General features: G+C 42.2%; 1 protein-coding gene across 1 annotated transcript in view; it reads right to left on the bottom strand.

Moving 5' to 3' along the window:
- Positions 1 to 20,368, bottom strand: part of GPC4 (glypican 4) — a 109,225-nt gene that overhangs the window by 11,507 nt on the left and 77,350 nt on the right. The window contains exon 4 of the mRNA XM_073358517.2: positions 6,280 to 6,445. Coding sequence (XP_073214618.1) covers positions 6,280 to 6,445 — 166 coding nt within the window. The remainder of the gene's footprint in view (positions 1 to 6,279; positions 6,446 to 20,368) is intronic.

The raw sequence follows: 20,368 nt of genomic DNA, 5'->3' as shown, positions 1-20,368 counted from the left end.
TCCATCCATTTTCCTCCTGCATACATTTGTCCTCGCGTCTGGCATTGAGACGATCCTCAGCAACAAAGCAACTCAATCTCACTAAGGAAAGCAATTCTTGTGCATTGTGCCACCAATAATCAGAAACCCACATCTTCAGCATCTAACTTGGAGAACAAAAAGGCAGTTTTCAGACTTAACCCCAAGATTTGATTTAAGGGCAGGGAAACCTTGACCGTTCATTAACAGCAATCATTTAAAAAAGGGAAAAATTCCTTTCACACAAACTAGCAGAGAGATGTATCTGGAGACTGAATTCTACAATTGTAGAGTAGATTAAACCCCTGTGAAAAAATCATGAAAAGGCACTGGAGATTAACATTGTTCATTCATATGGGGTTTTTCCAATAGCTCATTTGAAACAAAGTATGCCCTGTATAACTGTGTCAAGAACACATTTCAAAACTGGGGAAATTATTTATAATTAATTCGGAGCGGGGCTGACAAAACGTTACTGAACATGTTACAACTTTTGCATGGTGCTTTACAGACATAAAAGAGAAAAATTCTCTGCCTTGAAGAGTTTACAAATCTCAGGCCCTGATCCTGCACAGATTTACACACATGCTACACGTAAGTCACTTCATCTCCTCATGCACTTGAAGTGAGGCATGTGGAATTTGTTTTAGATGCTTCTACAGAAAGCACATCTTAATGTTTTCATTTCCTATATTCCAGGCAAAAACAAGCAAACAATGTAAAAAAAGTAACTAACACACAGCGTTGCCAGCAAATATATATTTGCAAGTGTAGCACTGAACACCTAAGTAATGAGTGGGCAGGTGATATTCTGGGAAGAAAACATTTAGAGAATTATGTCACACTTCCTCCTGGGAAATATTTACTTATTTTGCCTTGTTTAATAATCTTAATTTTTGTACGCAATTACTGAACATCACTGTGTAGATAATTCACTGGCTTTCCCCAAGTTTCATTTTCAGTTGCATACAACCTGCAGCAATTAGCTGCTTATTCTTTTGTCTGCTTTCCAGCATTATGCCTTCCCTTTCATGGGATTCCTCTTTTCTACTTGGACTAGACCTTTGCAAGTCTTCCACTCTTTAAGCCATTTCAGCTACTAGCGGGGCTGAAACACTTAATATTCACATCTGTGTGAGCGCATGTGAAAGTCAGCATTCTAAAGGATCTCTTGAAAGCCTAATTTAGTGCTGCACTTTCAAACAGTGTTAAAGTGGTAATTAGCTCCCTCAATGGAATGCGCAGGCAAAATTTTCATCAGAAAATATTATGCACACGCATTGTTAACGTAGACAACACGTGTGCGTATCAAACGCTAGCTTAAAATATGGTAATTATCAGCAATTCCTTTTTTTAACATGTGCAACTTAAAGAGTAGAAAACCTTTACTAGCCAAATACTTTTTTAAAATGTGCTATTACTGAATGTAAATGCACCATTGTCTTGGGAGTGGCGCTCATGCACCATTTGTGTGCTTCAGCACACACTGCACGAAGAGAGAGGGCTGCTCCTGAAGGATCCTTTTACAGACATCAAGACTCCTTTAAAACATTTTCTGAAGATTAAACTGTCAAACTCAAGTTTGGTATCACTACTAGCAAGGGTCGATAACAAAGAGGGAGGAGAAAGGAACAGGAGGGACTGGGTAACAGTAATAACTTTCCAGAGTTACCAAGTAAGGCATGTGCACATTTTAGTGGACGATGGGGGTCTACGGGCCTAGTCTGAAGCTCACGGTCATTAACAAAGACTCTAACGAATAATTCACCTTCACCACCCCACTATTCCTATAGACTTCATGGCAGAACTAAAGCTTTAGGAGGGAGAAGAGCGTGGTGAATGATGGCTTGATGAACAGGTTTGAGGATGGTACCCCAAGTTAAAGGGGCGGCGTGGAGAAAAGCATATGCACATATTGCAGAGCAAAGGAGATCAAGGGGCACGGAGGGTACTGGGAAAACAGACCAGGCCAAACACGAGAGAGGCTGCATGGGAAAGGACCTTGGAGGCAAAGACAAAGGGACAGTTTACCAGTGTCACTCCATTGACATGGCTAGTGTTAGGCCAATTTACACCAGCTGAGGATCTGCCCCAAGTTGTTTTACTGTGACACACAATGTGACCGACAGCCAGAAAAATGACTCAAAATCCGGGAAGGAGGAGGAACAATGCTGTGACAACAAGCCAGAGAGACTCTTCTATCAGCAGCAATCTGAATGAAATGGAGAGGAAGCAGGTTAGTCTCAAACATATCAGAGATGGGGAGGTTGCAGAAGCTGGCTTGAGTCAGTGTGTGGATGGTTAACTTAACAGCAAGGATAGATAGGAAGTGAGACAGGGCTTGGGCACATCATATACACGGGCAGGGGAGAGGCAGGAGGCAAAGATGCCCCATAAGTTATGAGCCTGGATGAGAAGGGAGTATGGAGGTATTATTGACCACAACAGACTGAAGATAGGGAAGAATCTCTGGGAGGGAAGGTTACGTGCCCTGCTTTGGCTTTATGTTGAACATGAGATGAGCCACCCGAGAGCAGATTGCGTGCACGTGTGACAGTCAGCCAGACACGAGACTGAGGCATAGGAGACAAAAATGGGTGTGAAGAGGTGTTTGGGCATCTCAGGTGACAGTTCAGCCCGGTCCAGGTGAGCACTGAGATCACCCATAGGACAGAGTACAGAGAGAGGACTGGGAGACTCCAACAGGGAAGAAAGGCGGAAGAGGTGCTGAAGGAGCAACAGTGAACGAAGTGGAGAACTCTGGCCCCGATTCAGCAAAGCAAGCCCAGGTTTAACTAAGAATGTGCTTAAGTCCATCTGTATTCACAGAAATATTTCAGCACACTGCTCAAGTTAAGGACGTGCTGAAATATTCTGCTCAATCAGGCCCCAAGAGTGGACAGGACTGTGTAGGCCAAAAGGACGGCAGTGGCTCCTGGAGGAAGGCGTGATTGACAGTATCCCCAACTGCAGAAGGTCAAGGGAGACGAGGATGGAAACAACTGCTCGAGCCTGAGTAAGGAAAAGATCACTTGAGACTGGTAAAGAATGGTTTCCATGCAGCAGAGAGGTGGAAGCCAGTCTGGTGTGAATCCAGCAGTGGGTCTGAATCCTTATCGCCTCAAGGTTTCAATGGCACCCTGTGGTCTCATTTTCTCATGTTTTAGGCATCTTGTATATGCCCGACTAACAAAATGTCTAAGGCCTGGTCTACGCCTAAAACTAGTATGTCACTCAGGGAAATGAAAAACTCACACCCTGGAGAGAGAGACAGACAGTCAGGCCAACCTAAGCCCCAGCACAGATGCTGCTAGGCTGGCAGAAGATTTCTTCCATTGATCCAGCTACTATCTCTTGAGGGGGCAGATTAACTACAGTGACTTCAGAAGCTGTGAGATACTGCAGGATTGGTACCTCCCTCCATTGATCTGAGAGCGAACTCAGAGTGATGATCATGGAGTTACATTGTGCACAGACCCTACAATTCCTAACCATTTCCAAAGCGAATCTAAGGTTCTACACTTCAGACATATGAACTGTTTCCATGCTCTCAATCACACCCACAACCACTAGTGTGCATCTGTGACTTGTTGGCAATGCATTTGGCTGTAATGTGGGGATTCCCATGGTTAGAAGCTATCTTTCGAACTTTGTCCTCTTGTTAGAGCTTTTCTTCCTAGTATTAAAGAGGTCTGGTATATTTTTACAGACCTTATAGTATTTTTAAAAAAATTGTTGCATTTATTGTGTAGATAGAGAAAGGAAAAGCAGGTGCAAAACAAGCTATTACAGAGGATGTTTAATGCTGGTTCTTGTCTAACCTGTTCATTCATTTATCCCAACCTCTGCAATTTCATGTTATAAAAGCACAAGTATTAAACCATTTTCTTGTGTCAGAGATAATTTAGGAGACACTGGAAAGGAGAGGAATAAATGGTCAGTTTTCACAAAGGAGAGATGTAAATAGCAGGGTCCTCCAAGGATCTCTACTGGGACCAGTGCTGTTCTACATATTCATAAATGATCTGGAAAAGGGAGTTAAGCAGTGAGGTGGCAAAATTTGCAGATGACACAAAATTACTCAAGATAGTTAAATCCAAAGCTGACTGACAAGAGTCACAAAGGGATCTCACCAAACTGGATGACTGACCAATAAAATGGCAGATGAAATTTAAAGGTTGATATGTGCAAAGTAATGCACGTTGGGAAAAATAATCCCAACTATACATCCAATATGATGGGGTCCAAATTAGCTGTTACCACTCAAGAAAGAGAACTTGAAGTCACTGTGGGTGGTTCTCTGAAAACATCTGCTCAATGTGCAGCAGCAGTCAAAAAAACTAAACGTTAAGAACCATTAGGAAAGGGATAAATAAGACAGAAAATATCCTAATGCCACTATATAAATCCATGGGATGCCCACACCTTGAATACTGCGTGTGGTTCTGATCACCCCATCCCAAAAAAGATATACTTCTCTACCCAGATATAAGGCGGTCCTCGGGAGCCAAAAAATCTTACCGCATTATAGGTGAAATCGCATTATATTGAACTTGCTTTAGCCTCAAGCATTTCTGTTATTAATAGTCACTTCCCGCCCCCTGACTGACTCCTCGGAACCCCCAACCCATCCAACTCCCCCCGCTCCTTGTCCCTTGACTACCCCCTCCAGAGACCCCCCGCCCCTAACCACCTCTCCCAAGACCACACCCCCTATCTAAGCCCCCCTGCTCCCTGTCCCCTGACTGCCCCGACCCCCATCCACAACTCCGCCCCAGGGACTCCCAAGCCCTATCCAACGCCCCCGTTCCCTGACCGCCCCGCCCCCAGAACCTCCCAACCATCCAACCCCCCCCCCCCCCCCCGGCTCCCTGTCCTCTGACTGCCCCCCCGAGACCCTCTGCCCCTTATCCAACCCCTCGGCCCCGGCCCAGCACCCTTAACACGCCGCTCAGAGCAGCGTGTCGGAGCCAGATGCGCTGGTCTGCCGGAGCGCACAGCCTCGCCCCCCCAGAACGCTGCTTTACCACATTATATCCAAATTCGTGTTATATCGGGTCGCGTTATATCGGGGTAGAGGTGTATTAGAATTAAGAAAAATACAGAGAAGAGTAACAAAAATGATTAGGGGTCTGGAACATGATGATAGAGAGATGAGATTAAGAGATGATGAGAGATTAAGAAGGCTGGGACTGTTCATCTTAGAAAGAGAGACGACTAAGGGGGGATATGACCGAGGTCTATAAAATCATGACTGGTGTGGAGAAGTCAAGAAGGAAGTGTTACTTACCCCTCCACATAACACAAGAACCAACGGTCCCCCAATGAAATTAACAGGCAGCAGGTTTAAAACAAATAAAAGGAAGTATTTCTTCACTCAACACACAGCAAATCTGTGGAACTCATTGACAGGGGACATTGTGAAGGCTAAAAGTATAACTGGGATGCAACCCCATGCTCCAGGTGTCCCTAAACCTCTAACTGCCAGATGCTGGGACTTGACAACAGTGGATGGATTACTTAAAAGTGCCCTGTTCTGTTCTTTCCCTCTGAAGGATACAGTGGGCTCGATGGACCACTGTGGCTGTTCTTATGTTAAACAGATGAAAAAGCTTCCCCGCGGCAATAGCGGAGCAGTGTGAGATACCTAAGAGGTATGTGTCTTGGGGCAGAGAGTCTTAAGAGATAGCAAACCGCTATCACAGACTATCCCCATTACTTCAGTGGAGAATTCTCTGAGGCCATTAGACACTTGACTTTCGCTTTCCTGGATACTGTGCTGGGTTCAGGCTACCCACCTGCAAAGCAGAGAGAAGCATGTGTAGAAATGAGTTGAATTGTGATGGTCCAGAGATGAAGTGCGAGCCAGATGAAGTGCGAGCCATATGGCACACAGTTATACCATATGTGCACCCTCTTTTTTACCTTCCATTATTAAAAAGGTTGGCCTATTTTAGTAACCTTCAGGAGACACAAATGGCAAAATAAAACACAGGTTTGCTTCCAGGAGGTGACTTGTATGCTGTAGGTCAATTTTATTCTGAAAATCATTGGACTGGAGAATGGTTTTGATACAGACACGTGGAGGGTCACAAGGTAAAAGATCCGTGTTGCCACCTAGTAGAGCCGCTGAAAGGAAGATAAAGATTTCTGCACTTAGATAAGAAGCATCTTCGGTACCACACAAAAATGCAGTGCAAACGGGAACACGCCACGCCAGGCAGATGCTTACACGCACCGTCACAATCCACACGGTCTCACCTATAAAGTTATTCCACTCTGTGTCCAGATCCCCTTGATTGGCCAAGCAGCCTCTCATGACATTAAAGCAGTAGTTGTAACAGGGCCTCACGGTAACTAGGCCTCGACAGTATGGACAGTACATCATCTTCAGCAGCGCTCGCTCACCCTGAGGCGTTGGGTTTACCTTTGAAAAGAAAAAGGGGAAAGGAGAAGAAAGTTACAGGTCAGTCACAAAAGAAAAAACACCACACCTACAACAGCGCGGGAAAGAACACGGATGGAGAGGAGCAGAAATACCAGCCAGAAATACCGCTGCAATTCTGCTGTTCGGTAGTTCTACCTGAAACACCGCATGATGACAGACAATATATTTACTCTCTCTTTCTCTCTCTCACACACACACACACAGAGTTGGGTGTGCACAGCAGCTCCCATTGGCTGCGGTTCCCAGCCAATGGCAGCTACAGAACCGGGGCTTGGGATGGAGCGGAGACAGCACATGGAGCTAGGGAGCTGGGGCTGCTGCTTCCCAGGAGCTGGGTAAGGAGCCTGCCTCAGCACCTGCGGCGCCCCCCCGAGTCGCCCCTCTCCCCAGCACCTGCGGCGCCCCCCTGTGTCCCCTCCCCTCCCCTCCAAGTTTTAGTCAGGGGTATTTTGAGTAAAAGTCATGGACAGGTCACGGGGCCGTGAATTTTTGTTTACTGCCCATGACCCGTCCATGACTTTCACTAAAAATACTTGTGACTAAAGCGTAGCCTTACCTATAATCAACCAGCAAGGAACACCATTAACACAGGCAGATGGCAAATGCTGCTCCCTCCCTCCAGCTGGTGCTATTTTCATTTCTACTCTTCCTTGAGTACCATGGGGCAGGGCTCTCTCTGGTAGCCTCGCTCTCTTACCTCAAATTCCAACCCTAGAACACAACAGCTCTACGAGAGATACCTCGGGTTAGTTTAGATCTAGTACCTATCTAGGTTAGATAACAGGCCTACTCTCTCCTGGAGCCATCCCCCATTTGAATGAGGTGGGCCACTACAAGTTTTTCAATAGCATATGGCAGAGATAAGAGGGGATGAATCTTCAAACTGAGTCATCCCAGGGTTTCCACTTATGTTCATCCAAAAAGAGCTCTCTGAAGCAGGCGACAGTAATCCCAGATATCCTTTACAGTTCTGTTTTCAAAAATGACTCATGATCATTCACATTTTAGTCACTCCTCCTTGGCAAAGTTTCACATCATTGCATGACACAATTTTCACATATAAAGCAAGTCTTAAAAGCTGTGACCAAGAGGTACATTACCATGATGCATTAATGCCAATGGAATTGTATGGTTAAGTGCTACACACCAAACCGAGAATATAGCTCTAAGAATAAATAAGCATTGATTAACCAGGTGAATTATGCAGATGGAAAAACGAAGCAAGATCAGATTAATACATTTGCATTAAAGGACCCTTAATACATTTGCATTAAAGGACCCTTCCCTGCCTGTACAAACAACATTGAGTATTATCCAGGAAAAAATTGGATTATTATTATTTTCGCCCAGGAATGAACATTACATACACTGGAAGATAAATGTAGTGGTTAGAAGTGGCATAACCAGTATCAGCTACTGGACGACTGGGGGAAGAAAGGGGGTCTCAGAAAACAAAACAAAGAATAAATTGTTTATTGTTGTTTATTTAAACCCTGGCACCATTGGAAGTGACCAGTCTAAATGTCTATGCCTGAAATAGATACTATAGTATGTAGGAATAGGAAAATTTATCTGTGCCTTTCCTGAAATTTTTCCTTTTTGGAGTTATGAGGTGCACAGATTGATGACACTGGATTTCTGCTCTATGAAGCACTGGATGCAGATCAGACAGTCAATCAGCAGGAGGAGAGTTTTGGCTCCATGTCTGATAATAGCCAAGGAGATCTCTAAACACTCCATATCGGTAAGGAAAATTAAGCCTTAAGACTAAACTGAGCAAATCTCCTGCTGAGCAAGGAATTTGATGACCAACCAAACTGTCAGTGCCAATTAATAATCCTATAGCTCTTCCCATTTAGCAGCCCACTCAGGGTAGGTTGGATCTGTGGATCTCAGAACTCCAAAAAAAAATTTTCAGGTAAGGCACAGATAAAATTTTCCTATTCTTATTCATAAGGTCTACAGAGCCATGACATTGGGATTTACATAGCAGTGCCTGCTGTGGGGAGGAACAGGGGAACCACCCACAGTTGCATACCGATGCAAAAGGGGGTTATCCTTTCCTAATAGTTACTGGGATCCTACAGTGAGGAGCACCCCTTTCCAGAAAGCAGAAGCAAATGACTGGACATCCAGCTGGGAGAATTTGGAGAACATACGAACAGATGACCAAGTGGCAGCTTTACACAATTACTCATATGAAGCATATGATCTTTCTACCCATGAAGTTGCCACAGCTCAGAGAGCACCCTCATTTTGGAAGATGGAGTTACACTTTCTGACTTCTATGCTTTGAGGTACAATAGCTTAGCCACCTGGAAAACGCTGAAGCTTTCTTTCCCTGTGACACTAGAATAGAAAACATGAATAACGCACGCACCTCTCTGAACTGAGTGGTTGGTGCAGTGGATTTTCTTTTGAGAGCTCTGTGGATGTCCAAAGTACACCACGGTTTCTATATGGGGAGTGACAGAACTGGGCAGAATGATGGAATGACAATTTCCAAGTCATTTCCTGCGCTCTATGAAGCCTGGGATTAATCTTTGCTATGAACAGGGTGTCTGTTCCGAGTACCCACTTTATCTTTAAGAAAGGTGCAATATTGATTGAAATTCCAGGAAAAACAGCTTCAGGTCAGACACCGTGTGTGCTGACGCAACTGCTATTGAAAGGGCCATTTTAATGGTTAGAAAGTAATGAAACACCTTCAGGAGTGGTTCCAATGGAGAGCCTGCAATGGGACTGGGAACCAGGTTAAGATCCTAGGAAGAAACTCTGTGCACTTCAGGAGGATGTAGCAGAGATGCTGCCGGCAAAAAATGCTGGCCATCTGTGCAAGAGGAAACACACTACTTTCTCACTGCATTATGGATGCTGGACACAGCAGCAACTTGACCTCGAAGTGTCTAAATTGCCAGGCCCAGCCTGACTCCATCTTGAAGAAATTCGAGAATCCATTGGTACTGATGTAGACATAGGGTGAGACCCTTGTCCCGATACCAATGGGCCTTTGAATATACTCTTAGTAGATTTCTTTCTGGAAGCTAAAAGCATGGATATCCCCTCTTCTGAACACTCTCTTTGGATTCAGATGCTCCGTTCCAGAGCAAGGCTCAGAAAGACGGGATTCTGATACATGATTCTTAATAGTTTTCATGTCAGAAGGAGAAGACTGAGATGATGCTGATCAGGACTTGGCTGTCTGTAGGCCCTGTATGTGATAAACATCTCCCCTGGTTAGAAATGCCAAGTCCCTGACCACCTGGAAAAGTTGCCAGATTTATCCTTGGCCGTGATAAATGGGGCATACTGAGGACCCTTCTGGCCTTACAAAATGGAGGCTGGGGTAGAAAGAAAGAAATGGTGCGCCACAAGGCCGCCTCTTCCATACCGGGGCTGCTGTCCCACTCCGCACGCCATAGCCATCTGCTGGGGGGATGGGGGGGGGGGAATAGGTGGAGACAAGGTGGTAATGGGAACCTACACAGACAGACGAGCAATAACCTGGACATTAGGACATGGTGACCGACAGTGAGAGCCCCATACTTTCCTCATCTTTTCAGCATGGTGGAAAATGTCTATCCCACTGCTTACACCTTCCCAGGGTGCATGAGGAGGGATATACATCCTCATGCATGCATATATAGCTTGTCTAGAGCATTTGTAGTTCTCATAACCCATAAGCATAGTTTAAAATACTCTTGCCTGAAAGAGTCTATTTTCTGGGTAGGTCTTTTAGTATATTTTAGTCTCTGAGCACTAACCTCCCTCCGCAAGGAGGAAATATTTCCTTTGTAGGGTAGGAGTGGGAGGTGGTGTATGCACACCTACAGGAATCCGCGCGGGTCTATAGCTATGTCGTCCATGCTGCAATCCTGGCAAGTGAACAGGGGAACTCAGCGCTGATGATTATCCCCCAGGCTGCACTCCATGAAGATGAGCAGAGGAACCAGGCCCTGAGGGTTACCTGCACTCCACAGATGCATATGTCTCGAACTAAACAGATTTTATCTTTCATGCTTCTCAGAGGAATCTCCTGAATCAGACTCTTCAGAAGACAAAAAGTAAGGATCTTCAGAGAGCATGACACAATATTGCCAGGTGTTGGATGCGCAGCACAAACAGGGTTCTTCAGACACCTCTTCTGCACTTATGGACGACTGGTGGCCTGCAGGGGGACTGACTTGTCCCCACCCAGAAGACTTCCTCCTTCCACCCTTCTGAAACTTTGATGAAGGCCCAGATTTCACAAGGTATTTGGGAGGGTTCCGCACTAAGCGGTGCAAGGCCTAACTGATTCAGGGGCCTAAGTCATTTTCAAAAAGAATTTAGGCACTTCGAAGTCAAAATCCCATTGACTGTCAATATGATTTTGGCTTCCAAGTGCCTAAATCCCTTCTGAAAATAAGACTTAGACACTGTAGTGTTAATGCAGAAACCCCAAATACCTTATAAAATCCAGCCCTTAGTCTAATCTGGCAGAGCAGAATGCAAAGAGAGGTTGGCAGAAAAACAACAACTTGTTTTTGATGCTTCAAAATATCTAGACTTAAAGATTTAGCATGAGAAGACTATATTCCACAAGAAAGCTCTCTCTTAGGCAAGCAGCAGTGCCTCAAAGAAGAGCCAATTTATACACTGGGAAGTGCTAGAGCAATAGGGAAGAACCAGATCAGATGATTTATGGTAGGAAAACTAAGAACAGACAACAGTAAAGGGGTAATCTGCTAGCCAGATGGTTTCTACTTCCATTAAAAAAAAAAAAAGTTATTCTGGGGGGAACCCAACTTCCTAAACCCAGAGATGGGGAACTTAATCACCACCAAGTTCAGTTTTTTGTTTGGCAAAAAATTCCTTGTTTCATTCCATTCAGGGGTAAGCACCAGTGCCATCTCACTGCCTGTCAAAGATCAGTCACTAGATATCATTAAGCCTCAAACCACCTTCAAGATGCATTTTATCTGTTTCAGTACCCACGCCTGAGAGTTCTTGTACTTCCCAATTCACCACTCGAGCGACATGTGGCTGCGATATGAATTTGACAGCCTCTCTCTCACACACTTCACTTGATCTCATATTTCTCTTGATGTTTCATCTGTTTGGTATTTGGTGGAGATTTGCACACAACTTTCCACTTTTGAGCAGAAGACTCAGTAGGATAGAAGTCAACACACTTGTGCATCCTTCCTTCCATATCTTCACAAACAGTAGGCCTGACTAATATAGAATGGAGGAGATCTATTTAACTTGTGAAAACCAGCACAAAAACAGTGCAATATTTAAACCCCAACCCGTAGTGAACTCTATGGAAGTCATGACTAAGATATTACAGAACTATCAGATGAGAGATTGTTTTTAGAGTTGCCACGGTGGGGTGGGGCGGGGGCAAGGGGGAAAAGGGTAGAATCTGTCTATCCAAATTCTGGCATTTTACACTTTCAAAAGGTAAAGAAACAAGTAGGGATAATTTATAAGAGACTGTTAGGATGGAGATTTTAAATAATTACACCTCATTGCCACAACAACAAATGCTTAACTGCTGGGTATTGCTGCAATGAAAAGCTTATCAAACTGCTGGCAAAAGGCCAGAACCAAGTCCAGCCCAACCGTCCAGCCTATGGATCTGTCAATAGGATGTGCCAAATGCCGTTGTGGCAATTCTTCACAAGCTTTTACTGCTCACTCTGCAAGGCCAGGTGCAAGCCCCTAAAACACGACTGTATGTAACAGTAAACCCAGATATTCTGTGCCGGGTCTGTGTTTACCTTGGAAAGAAACTTCAGTTCATTCAAACTCTGCTCCAGAGTGACCCTCAAAACCAATAATCCCCTTTCTGATAAAACTGAGTCCCAAAGAAAGCTTTATTTGCTGAAGAGGATTTCCTTTAGTTGATCGGAGCTCAGGTGGTACATTGTGCTGCATACACTTTGTAAAAGCTGACAATAGGAGTCAATCCACTCCGGCCCTTTCCTTTATCCCAGGAAATTTATTTACTCTCTGTGGTGTTTCATGCCACAACAGCAACCTGTCGCACTGTGGTTTCAGCATGTAAATTACAATTTGTCCATGCCTCTACACTTTATCAAACGTGAGGATTTAAAGTTAACACCAGATGTGTCTTGTCACCAATCTTAACATTGGCCACAAGCTTGCTTCTTGCAAACTGATTCTCTCTCACTCACACACACACTTCACAAGTAAACAATTCTTCAACTACTCAAAAACATTTAATCTATTCTCTGTATCAGCACTAGAGTGGATAAATTAATGTTTGTTTTGCGCGGGGAGAGGGGGGGTTAAATTGATTTCTTTTTAAGACCACTAAAAAAAAGTGTTTAACTTTTGTTATTTATAGATTGCTAGTTTCTTTCCACTTTATAGTCTTAAATTGCTAAAGCAGGTATTTTGTATTTGCTTCTTTAATTTATTGCCTAATTATTAGTGAAAGTTCTGATTTTACATGAAGATTTCTTCTGCTAAGAAGCTTCACATTAAAATGCTCACCTAGGCGGAAAAGACACAAGCATTAACACCCTTATTGTGAGAACACCACAACTCAAACACAAAGCGAATAGGCAAACAGCCCATGCTATATGTGTAACCAACACCATCTTCTGATAGATTGAGCTTCCACAAGTCAAGAAAGCTAAAATTCTTCAACTAGGCTATACCACTCCACCAGGGCTTGCAGTCTGAAGTCTTTGAGACTTGTGACCCTAAATCACTTTGATGCTTTTGAAAAATCTCACCCTTTGATAGCTAAATATGGGGTTAGCAACCTAACTTTATGGCCTGTGTTTTAAAAAAAGGGTCCCAATCTACATCACTTTGCCTTCTTTACACAGAAACAATTTTCTTTTGTACTGACCGTCATCACTTTTGTATTGACCTTCGTCACAATAAAGGTACAGTTCTAGTCCTGATGTTGCAAACACTTATGCATAGGCGTCACTTTAACACAAGTAATCCCCCTAGAGTCAATCAAGTAGGTCACTTTACTCACATAATCTGATTAAGTGTTTGCAGGATTCAGACCCTATTTTTCAATATTTTGTTTTTTACCGATAACAGTTTTGTAAAATTCATAAGACACCCTACCCATTGTAGCATTTTAAAAAACCAAACCACATTTATAATTCAGTTCATTATAAATTCTAATCTAAAATTTTAATTGCACAAATTTTCATATTGGATTTAGACAACTTCAGTCTGATTTAAGTCAACAATTTAAATCACTCCACTCTGTTAGTCACACTGAACCGCACCTTACTCAGCAAGTAGTCACAATGCAACTACTTGCAGAGTAAGATACTATTCAATAGCGAGTAAGAGTGGAAGAATCTGACCCTATACAAATCTGTAAGAAAGTTTAAAAAGACAGTGTAATATGAAGCAGGTTTTTAACAAATTCTCTTATCTGTTATTAACACCTCATTTTATAAAAATGACAGGATGTTAAAAACCTTTCCACAATAATGAGGATTGTTTTCTTTTTGGATTTCATTTAAACCTGTGCAGGAAGAATAGATTTGTCAGTTTAGCCTTCGATTGCTTCTCACAGAGCTGCCATTCTGGGGGCAGATACTGCAGGAGAACATTTAAAATCAAACATTTTAAAATAAATCCAATGAAAACATTTCACTTAATCTTCAGGGTTCTTCAACCAGCTCTTTTACAAAAACTAAATTTGGTCTCCCATTAAATTACGAACTACTCGGAGACAAGGGTTGGGAAAGTGAAACACCTTTCTCTACAAAATGAATAGCTGTTTTGTTTTTAAAAAAATAAAATCATGAAATTAAGTTATACAAACTCCAAACCCATGTTGTCTAAAGTAGAATCCAACAGCCATTACTTATGCAAGCAGGCAAAAAATAAGATGTTCTTCATTTTGTAGACAGGAATGTGTTTCACTTTTACAATTTTTCCTTATCCCAGTGTGTAGCATATAGTGCCACTGTCCTGTCAAAAGTCGGTCCCAAAGTTAAATACATTACGAAAGAGAAGATTGAGAAGTTTTCATTTAAAAAAAAACAAAAAACACATTCCAGTAAAAGTATTTTGGAATTGAACCTTCCTTTGCAATATTTAACTAACACTACTGCCCCTGTTAGTACAAAAAGAAAAGGAGGACTTGTGGCACCTTAGAGACTAATAAATTTATCTGCGCATGAGCTTTCGTGAGCTACAGCTCACTTCATCCTTTTTCTTTTTTTAAGTTACACTCACCAACATGTACATGACAGTTCAATACTGCACATCAGGCTCAATTCCCTACCTATAGGTTTCTATTTTCTATGCAGGCAGATGTCAAACTGACAGAGAGAAATAGCAGAACCCCTGAGATTCAACACATTATTTGTTCTACCCACCTAGTTTAGTATTATTTCATCCTATGTAAAGTAACACGCTACCTTAATAGACAGTTAGCTTGATATGCCTCCATCGTCTTAGCCTGCCTCACATAAAACTATAAAGTCAAGCCAAGGTATTTTGTGTTTAATGGTAATCATGTGATGTGAGCAAGTGAGGCTAGAAAATTTGATAGTGTGCATCCATCCCCTCCACTCCCCGCTTTGATTTCTGGCAACTCCTGATGGAACCCGAGAATCCATGTGAAAGCAGATCAGAGCTCATAACTCAGATTCAGAATACGAAGCAGATGCCATTTCAGCAAATGCTTCTGAACGGCTAGAAAAGGGAATCTCTCTACCGAGATGAAGTTATTCCATTAATGCTTTTGCAAACCTATAAGGAAAGCCAACCCCTACTTCCTGCACCACTAAAATAGAACGTCGCTGTTCTGAATGATGTTTTCTTCGACAACAGCAAAGCATTCTTTTAAATAAATACTTCCCCGCTTCTAATTACAATGACTAGACAATCTTCCCTTTTAATTTCATCATGAGCAATTAGTGCTTTCAAATATAATTCTGCTTTAGAGACAAAGCTTAACATTTGCCTCCCGTTTGCCCATTGGAGAGAGAAAACCTGGTCTGCAAAATATCCTCAGTACAAACATAAAAGCGCAAACTAAAGCAAGCCACGTACACGCAGACTCACGTGTAGCCTATTAAATCCGCAATGACTACTGCTACAACATACTTTGAAAGTTATGCCTTGCATGGTCCCTCAGATGGTCAATAGGGCTGGTACAAGAGGCACAGATGCGACCACATTCTTGGCAGGACCAGTCAGGGTCGTCTTTGATGTGGAGTCCTGCTTGGTATTGTTTTCTACATTGATGTTTGCCCTTGGCACACAAGATACAATGCCTCGTGCACGGCTGCCCTCCATTTCGCTTTGTTGCTTGCAACTTGCTCCATGGATGACATGACAATGACCTTGCATTGAGACCCTGCCCTTCACAACATTGGCAGATTTCTTCCAGTCCCTTCAGCTGGGTTTTCTGGAGCTCAGTTGCCCACGAAGTATCAGCTTTTGCTAGTCTCCTCTAAGCAGCCAAGTGACAAGGCCAGACCATTTAATTTCCATTGTGATTTAACGATGAAAGTTTGCTCAGAGATCTCAATGGCCAGTGTATGATTCTGTCTGTCAAGTCATCTGTCAGACTCATCTGGGGAGAATAAGCTTTGGACATACTCCCCATAATCCACAGCAGAATCCCAACCAAAGTTACTGGGAGAGCTGCACAGAGGAAGATACGACCGTTCAGTAACTGAGCTTTCAGTTCCTATTTACTCAGCACCTTTTGAGCACACTCAGCCTCACAAAGTGGGAAATACGGTCGCCTTTAGCAGCACTTTTATTTCTGCCTTTTCCCATCCTCCTTTCATGTGTCAATACCTGGCCCACCTTCAGCTGTTAGGAGGGAGAGGGGGAAAGTACCGCCAGCAAAATGGCTCTTTGGCGCCATATTCGTTCCAAACTCTGCGTCTAGGGAGGTCAAAGGAGCAGCTGTCTCTCCAAGTGTAGCAAGAACCTCCTAGTTAACGGATACCTCATTGTCGACCATGCAGATTGTGACAGAGGAATTTGGAGAAAGAATCCAGCAGGCTGTCTACAGTGCAAACGGCTAGCACTTTAACAACTATTTTAGATAGATGTTTTAAAGAAAATTTACTCCACCCTCCTCCTATACACTTCATTAATGTTATTGTTGCAAGTTACAAAGCCATTCCGCCAACAAAGCATTATGGGAGTTTCTTCTTCACTTATATTTCCTTGAACGTATCAGCTGATGTCACAAGGTAGGCATGTCATTTAAAGAAACACTGCGCCCCTTCCATATATCGCATCTGGACTTCAAATTCTAATGCAATTTCTGGTGTAAAATTTTGACCTAAAGTTCTCCACCTACAAATTCAAATGGCTATGTTTTTAAAATAAAACGGACAGGATTTCCTAAGGGCTGAATAAGCCAGTTTCAAGCAACAAAATTGCTTTTATTGACATATAACTCTTGCTGCTCCAAGAGCACGTACATTTGCAGCTGAAACGTTATATGAGCACGTATTCTGTTTTCATAATTCACCACAAACATTGGAAAGGTCGAATACCATGGTGGCAGGCAAATGCTGAAAAACTGATATATCAATGAAAATTTTCAGAGGGCTGCAGTCGCACCACTCAGAAAAATACAGTTTACTGCGTCTGAACATTCAGATAAAAGACACTAAGGAACAACATTTGATCAGCCATTTCTCTTGTAAAACAAATACTGAGAAGCCAAACTAGCAAATTGCTAAATTGCTTCTGTGATTACCAAGTAAGGAGAAAAACATTTTTTCCACAGGTACAATATAAAGAAGAGATACTATAATTCACAAACCTGCCTCAGGATACCATGTCTTTATTGAAGCAACTTCCTAACTCATTTTGAATTCATTGTTAAAAAAGTAATGCAGAGGATGATAAGTTTATCGGATAGCTTGGATGAAACGTATGCAAGGGTATCACTCAAGTATCCTTTAAAAGGAATTACGACATATCCAACACATCAGTTCTTTTAAACTCTTCAGTTTTGTTTAAAGTTTACATTATATTTCTGAACGCCACACAGCTGTAGTGTCCCTATTTGTGAGACAACAGAGCAACTTTAAAACCTCACGGTGTAGCTCCATGGGGAATTCAGCTCTTCAACGCTCTGCAAACGATGATTTGGTACCAACAGCTCATTCAGTTTTATCCTCGGGTCTCTAATACACCCTCATTTCTGACTCTCAGGCTCTAAAACCATTTTTTTGTTTTTCAGTCTGTGGGTTAAACTGATCCCTCATCATGCCAGCGTGAACTCAAACCACAGCCACTGAATTCTCTCTGGCTAACTATCTATCTGTTCATTTGCACAGCGCATGTAACCACTGGTGAAGTGTTAAAATCCCTCAGTGCACTTTGCCTTTGAAGGTAACGTTGCACAAGCAAACTGGTAAATAAGCAAACTATCACGCACCATGCCAAGAAGAGTGGGATAATAGAAAGACGTTTAGTGCGACACTCAGTGTGTATGTACCATGTGTTATTAATTAAGGGAACATTTCTTAAGTTTATGAATTGCAAAATATCAAGTTCTAGTCCTCCTTAGTCACCCACTGCTCTGGCTTATATTTTTCCCGCTCTCCCCTTAAAAAAAACAAAAAAAAAACAGAAAAGCTGTCATGGTTAGGGCAGGAAATGTCAGTGTTTGGCAGCAATTTAACCCTGTTGATTTCAATGCTTGTCAAAGGCTCAATAATAGCCGGCTCAATAATAGCCAAGTAATTGCACGATGGCCAGATTTTCCTCCCTCAGCTGCTAAAGGGGAATGAGGATAGAGAGGAACATTCCAGTCTTCAAGAGATGATCAAAAGATCAGAAGCCTAATTTTATAATTGTTAATAGCTAAACTGGTAAAAATCAACCGCAGAGTAAAACAGCTGCCTACGCCTACAGATGGCTTTTTTCCTCAGCTAATATTCTGTCTTGCTATTATTCAGAGCCTCTTTAGGGAATTTTGTACTTTAGGCCCAAAGGATGAAATCCTCAGCAGCGACGCCCTCTGACTCTAGGGGAAGTATCAGCTGAATTTCCTACATACGGTTTGGAGATTTTATAGTTTCTCTCTTTAAATTGCACATGTAACATAGAGGAATGAAACATGCTCCTGTGAAAATGGACATCGTCACTATCATAGCTATATTAGAACAGCAGTACATGGCTTTTCAAGGCATTCGGTTCAGGAAAAAAAGTTTTCACTAATTTTCTTTATTTGTAGCATTTTGGCTTCAAAAATTAATGTATTTGGCCCCTTCCAATGTTACCTCTTTTTCCCTCCCCACCCAAGACAATCACATTCCAAATTCATGTTTCTTCCTTAGAAAAGATGTGAAAATATATAGAGTATTTAAAAAGTAATCCAGTCCACAGTCCAGTAAAGGTCTCTTTGCTCTCATCTACAGCACTATGTGGCAGCGAAAACAGCTGGACTTCACAACGGTGATTTTCTCTCATTTGGAGAATTCTCAGCAAAACATTTTTCCAATGTATTGGTTACACAAAAAGAGCATAAAGACTGTATTAATTTTCACTACTCTGGCCGTTTTTGTTCAGCAAAAATAGAAGAGATTTAACCCTCAGGTATCAAGTTAATTTACATTATGAACAAATGCCCCATCTTCTCTTGAGTTAGTAAAACACGAGGCAAACAACAAAAGTTAATGGAGCAATTATATAGAGCCCAGTAATGTCGAATTAATCTATAAATAATGTGGAAAACAAAAACAAAAACCCACCAAGTGTTGTGAAAACATTTCTCAAAAATATTTTATTTCATAGTTTTCTACCACATATTGCAGAAACAAGTTATGTTTCCGCTGAAAAAAACCAAAATAGTATAGAAAGGTATTACACCTTGAATCGCTACAAGTAACTATACAACTTTGGAATTCAACTGTAAGGCATTCATCAGCATGGGCTGCTATCATTGGTTATGAAAGGAAATCTGCTGTAAAATTTACAATGGGAAATTCTAAAATGTAACCCAACGGTGATTCTCTGGAGAGAACTATTTTTGCAGCTGAATATTTTCCTGCTTAACCTTGTAAACTCAAGCAATTAATTCTAGAATTCAGTGCAATTCTATACTCAAGGAGCTTCAAAGGCAAAAATTCATGCTGCCACCTTGAGTTCATGAGTTTGATTCACAACAGATGCAGAAACTGTAGCCGTGGTTACACGGTGTTGAGTCACAAGACATTCCAATCAATTCTGATCAGATAGAATATAAAAGGTAAACAACATCTCTCACTCAGACACATTCACTGTCTATCAAGTCAGGGTGTGATCCTGAACTCCTTACCCATATATACCACACTGGTTAGCTCATAGACTATAATGCCAATAGTCTTCACTATACAACATGGAAATTGCTCTCCATCATTTCCCCCATACCTAAATAATATTCACAGTAAATTTAGTAAAAAGAAAAGGAGTACTTGTGGCACCTTAGAGACTAACCAATTTATTTGAGCATGAGCTTTCGTGAGCTTTGAAGTGAGCTGTAGCTCACGAAAGCTCATGCTCAAATAAATTGGTTAGTCTCTAAGGTGCCACAAGTACTCCTTTTCTTTTTGCGAATACAGACTAACACGGCTGTTCCTCTGAAACCAGTAAATTTAGTGACACTGAAAGATGCCAGAATGAAAGCAATTGAAACTTAAGCCCTTGGCCAACACAGCACACTCAGCAGACTTGTAAGCTTCCCCCGTCCTACCTGGTCAACATCCCTTACCCTTGATCTGGAGTAGAGAAAGAACCTCAGTCTCCCGCTCCCATTCAATCCTTGGACTTTCCATTTGAAGTTATGGGAGGCCTTGAATAGTACTTTCCTACATGGACTCAAATAAATGAACGAATGTAATTTATCATCAACTGAGAAGTGTCTCCATATTGTAGTTATGTACA

Source organism: Lepidochelys kempii, chromosome 9 (genome assembly GCF_965140285.1).
Source record: "Lepidochelys kempii isolate rLepKem1 chromosome 9, rLepKem1.hap1, whole genome shotgun sequence".
NCBI lineage: Eukaryota > Metazoa > Chordata > Testudines > Cheloniidae > Lepidochelys > Lepidochelys kempii.
Note: the sequence above shows the minus strand (reverse complement) of the source record. Positions and strands in the feature narration are given on the sequence as shown.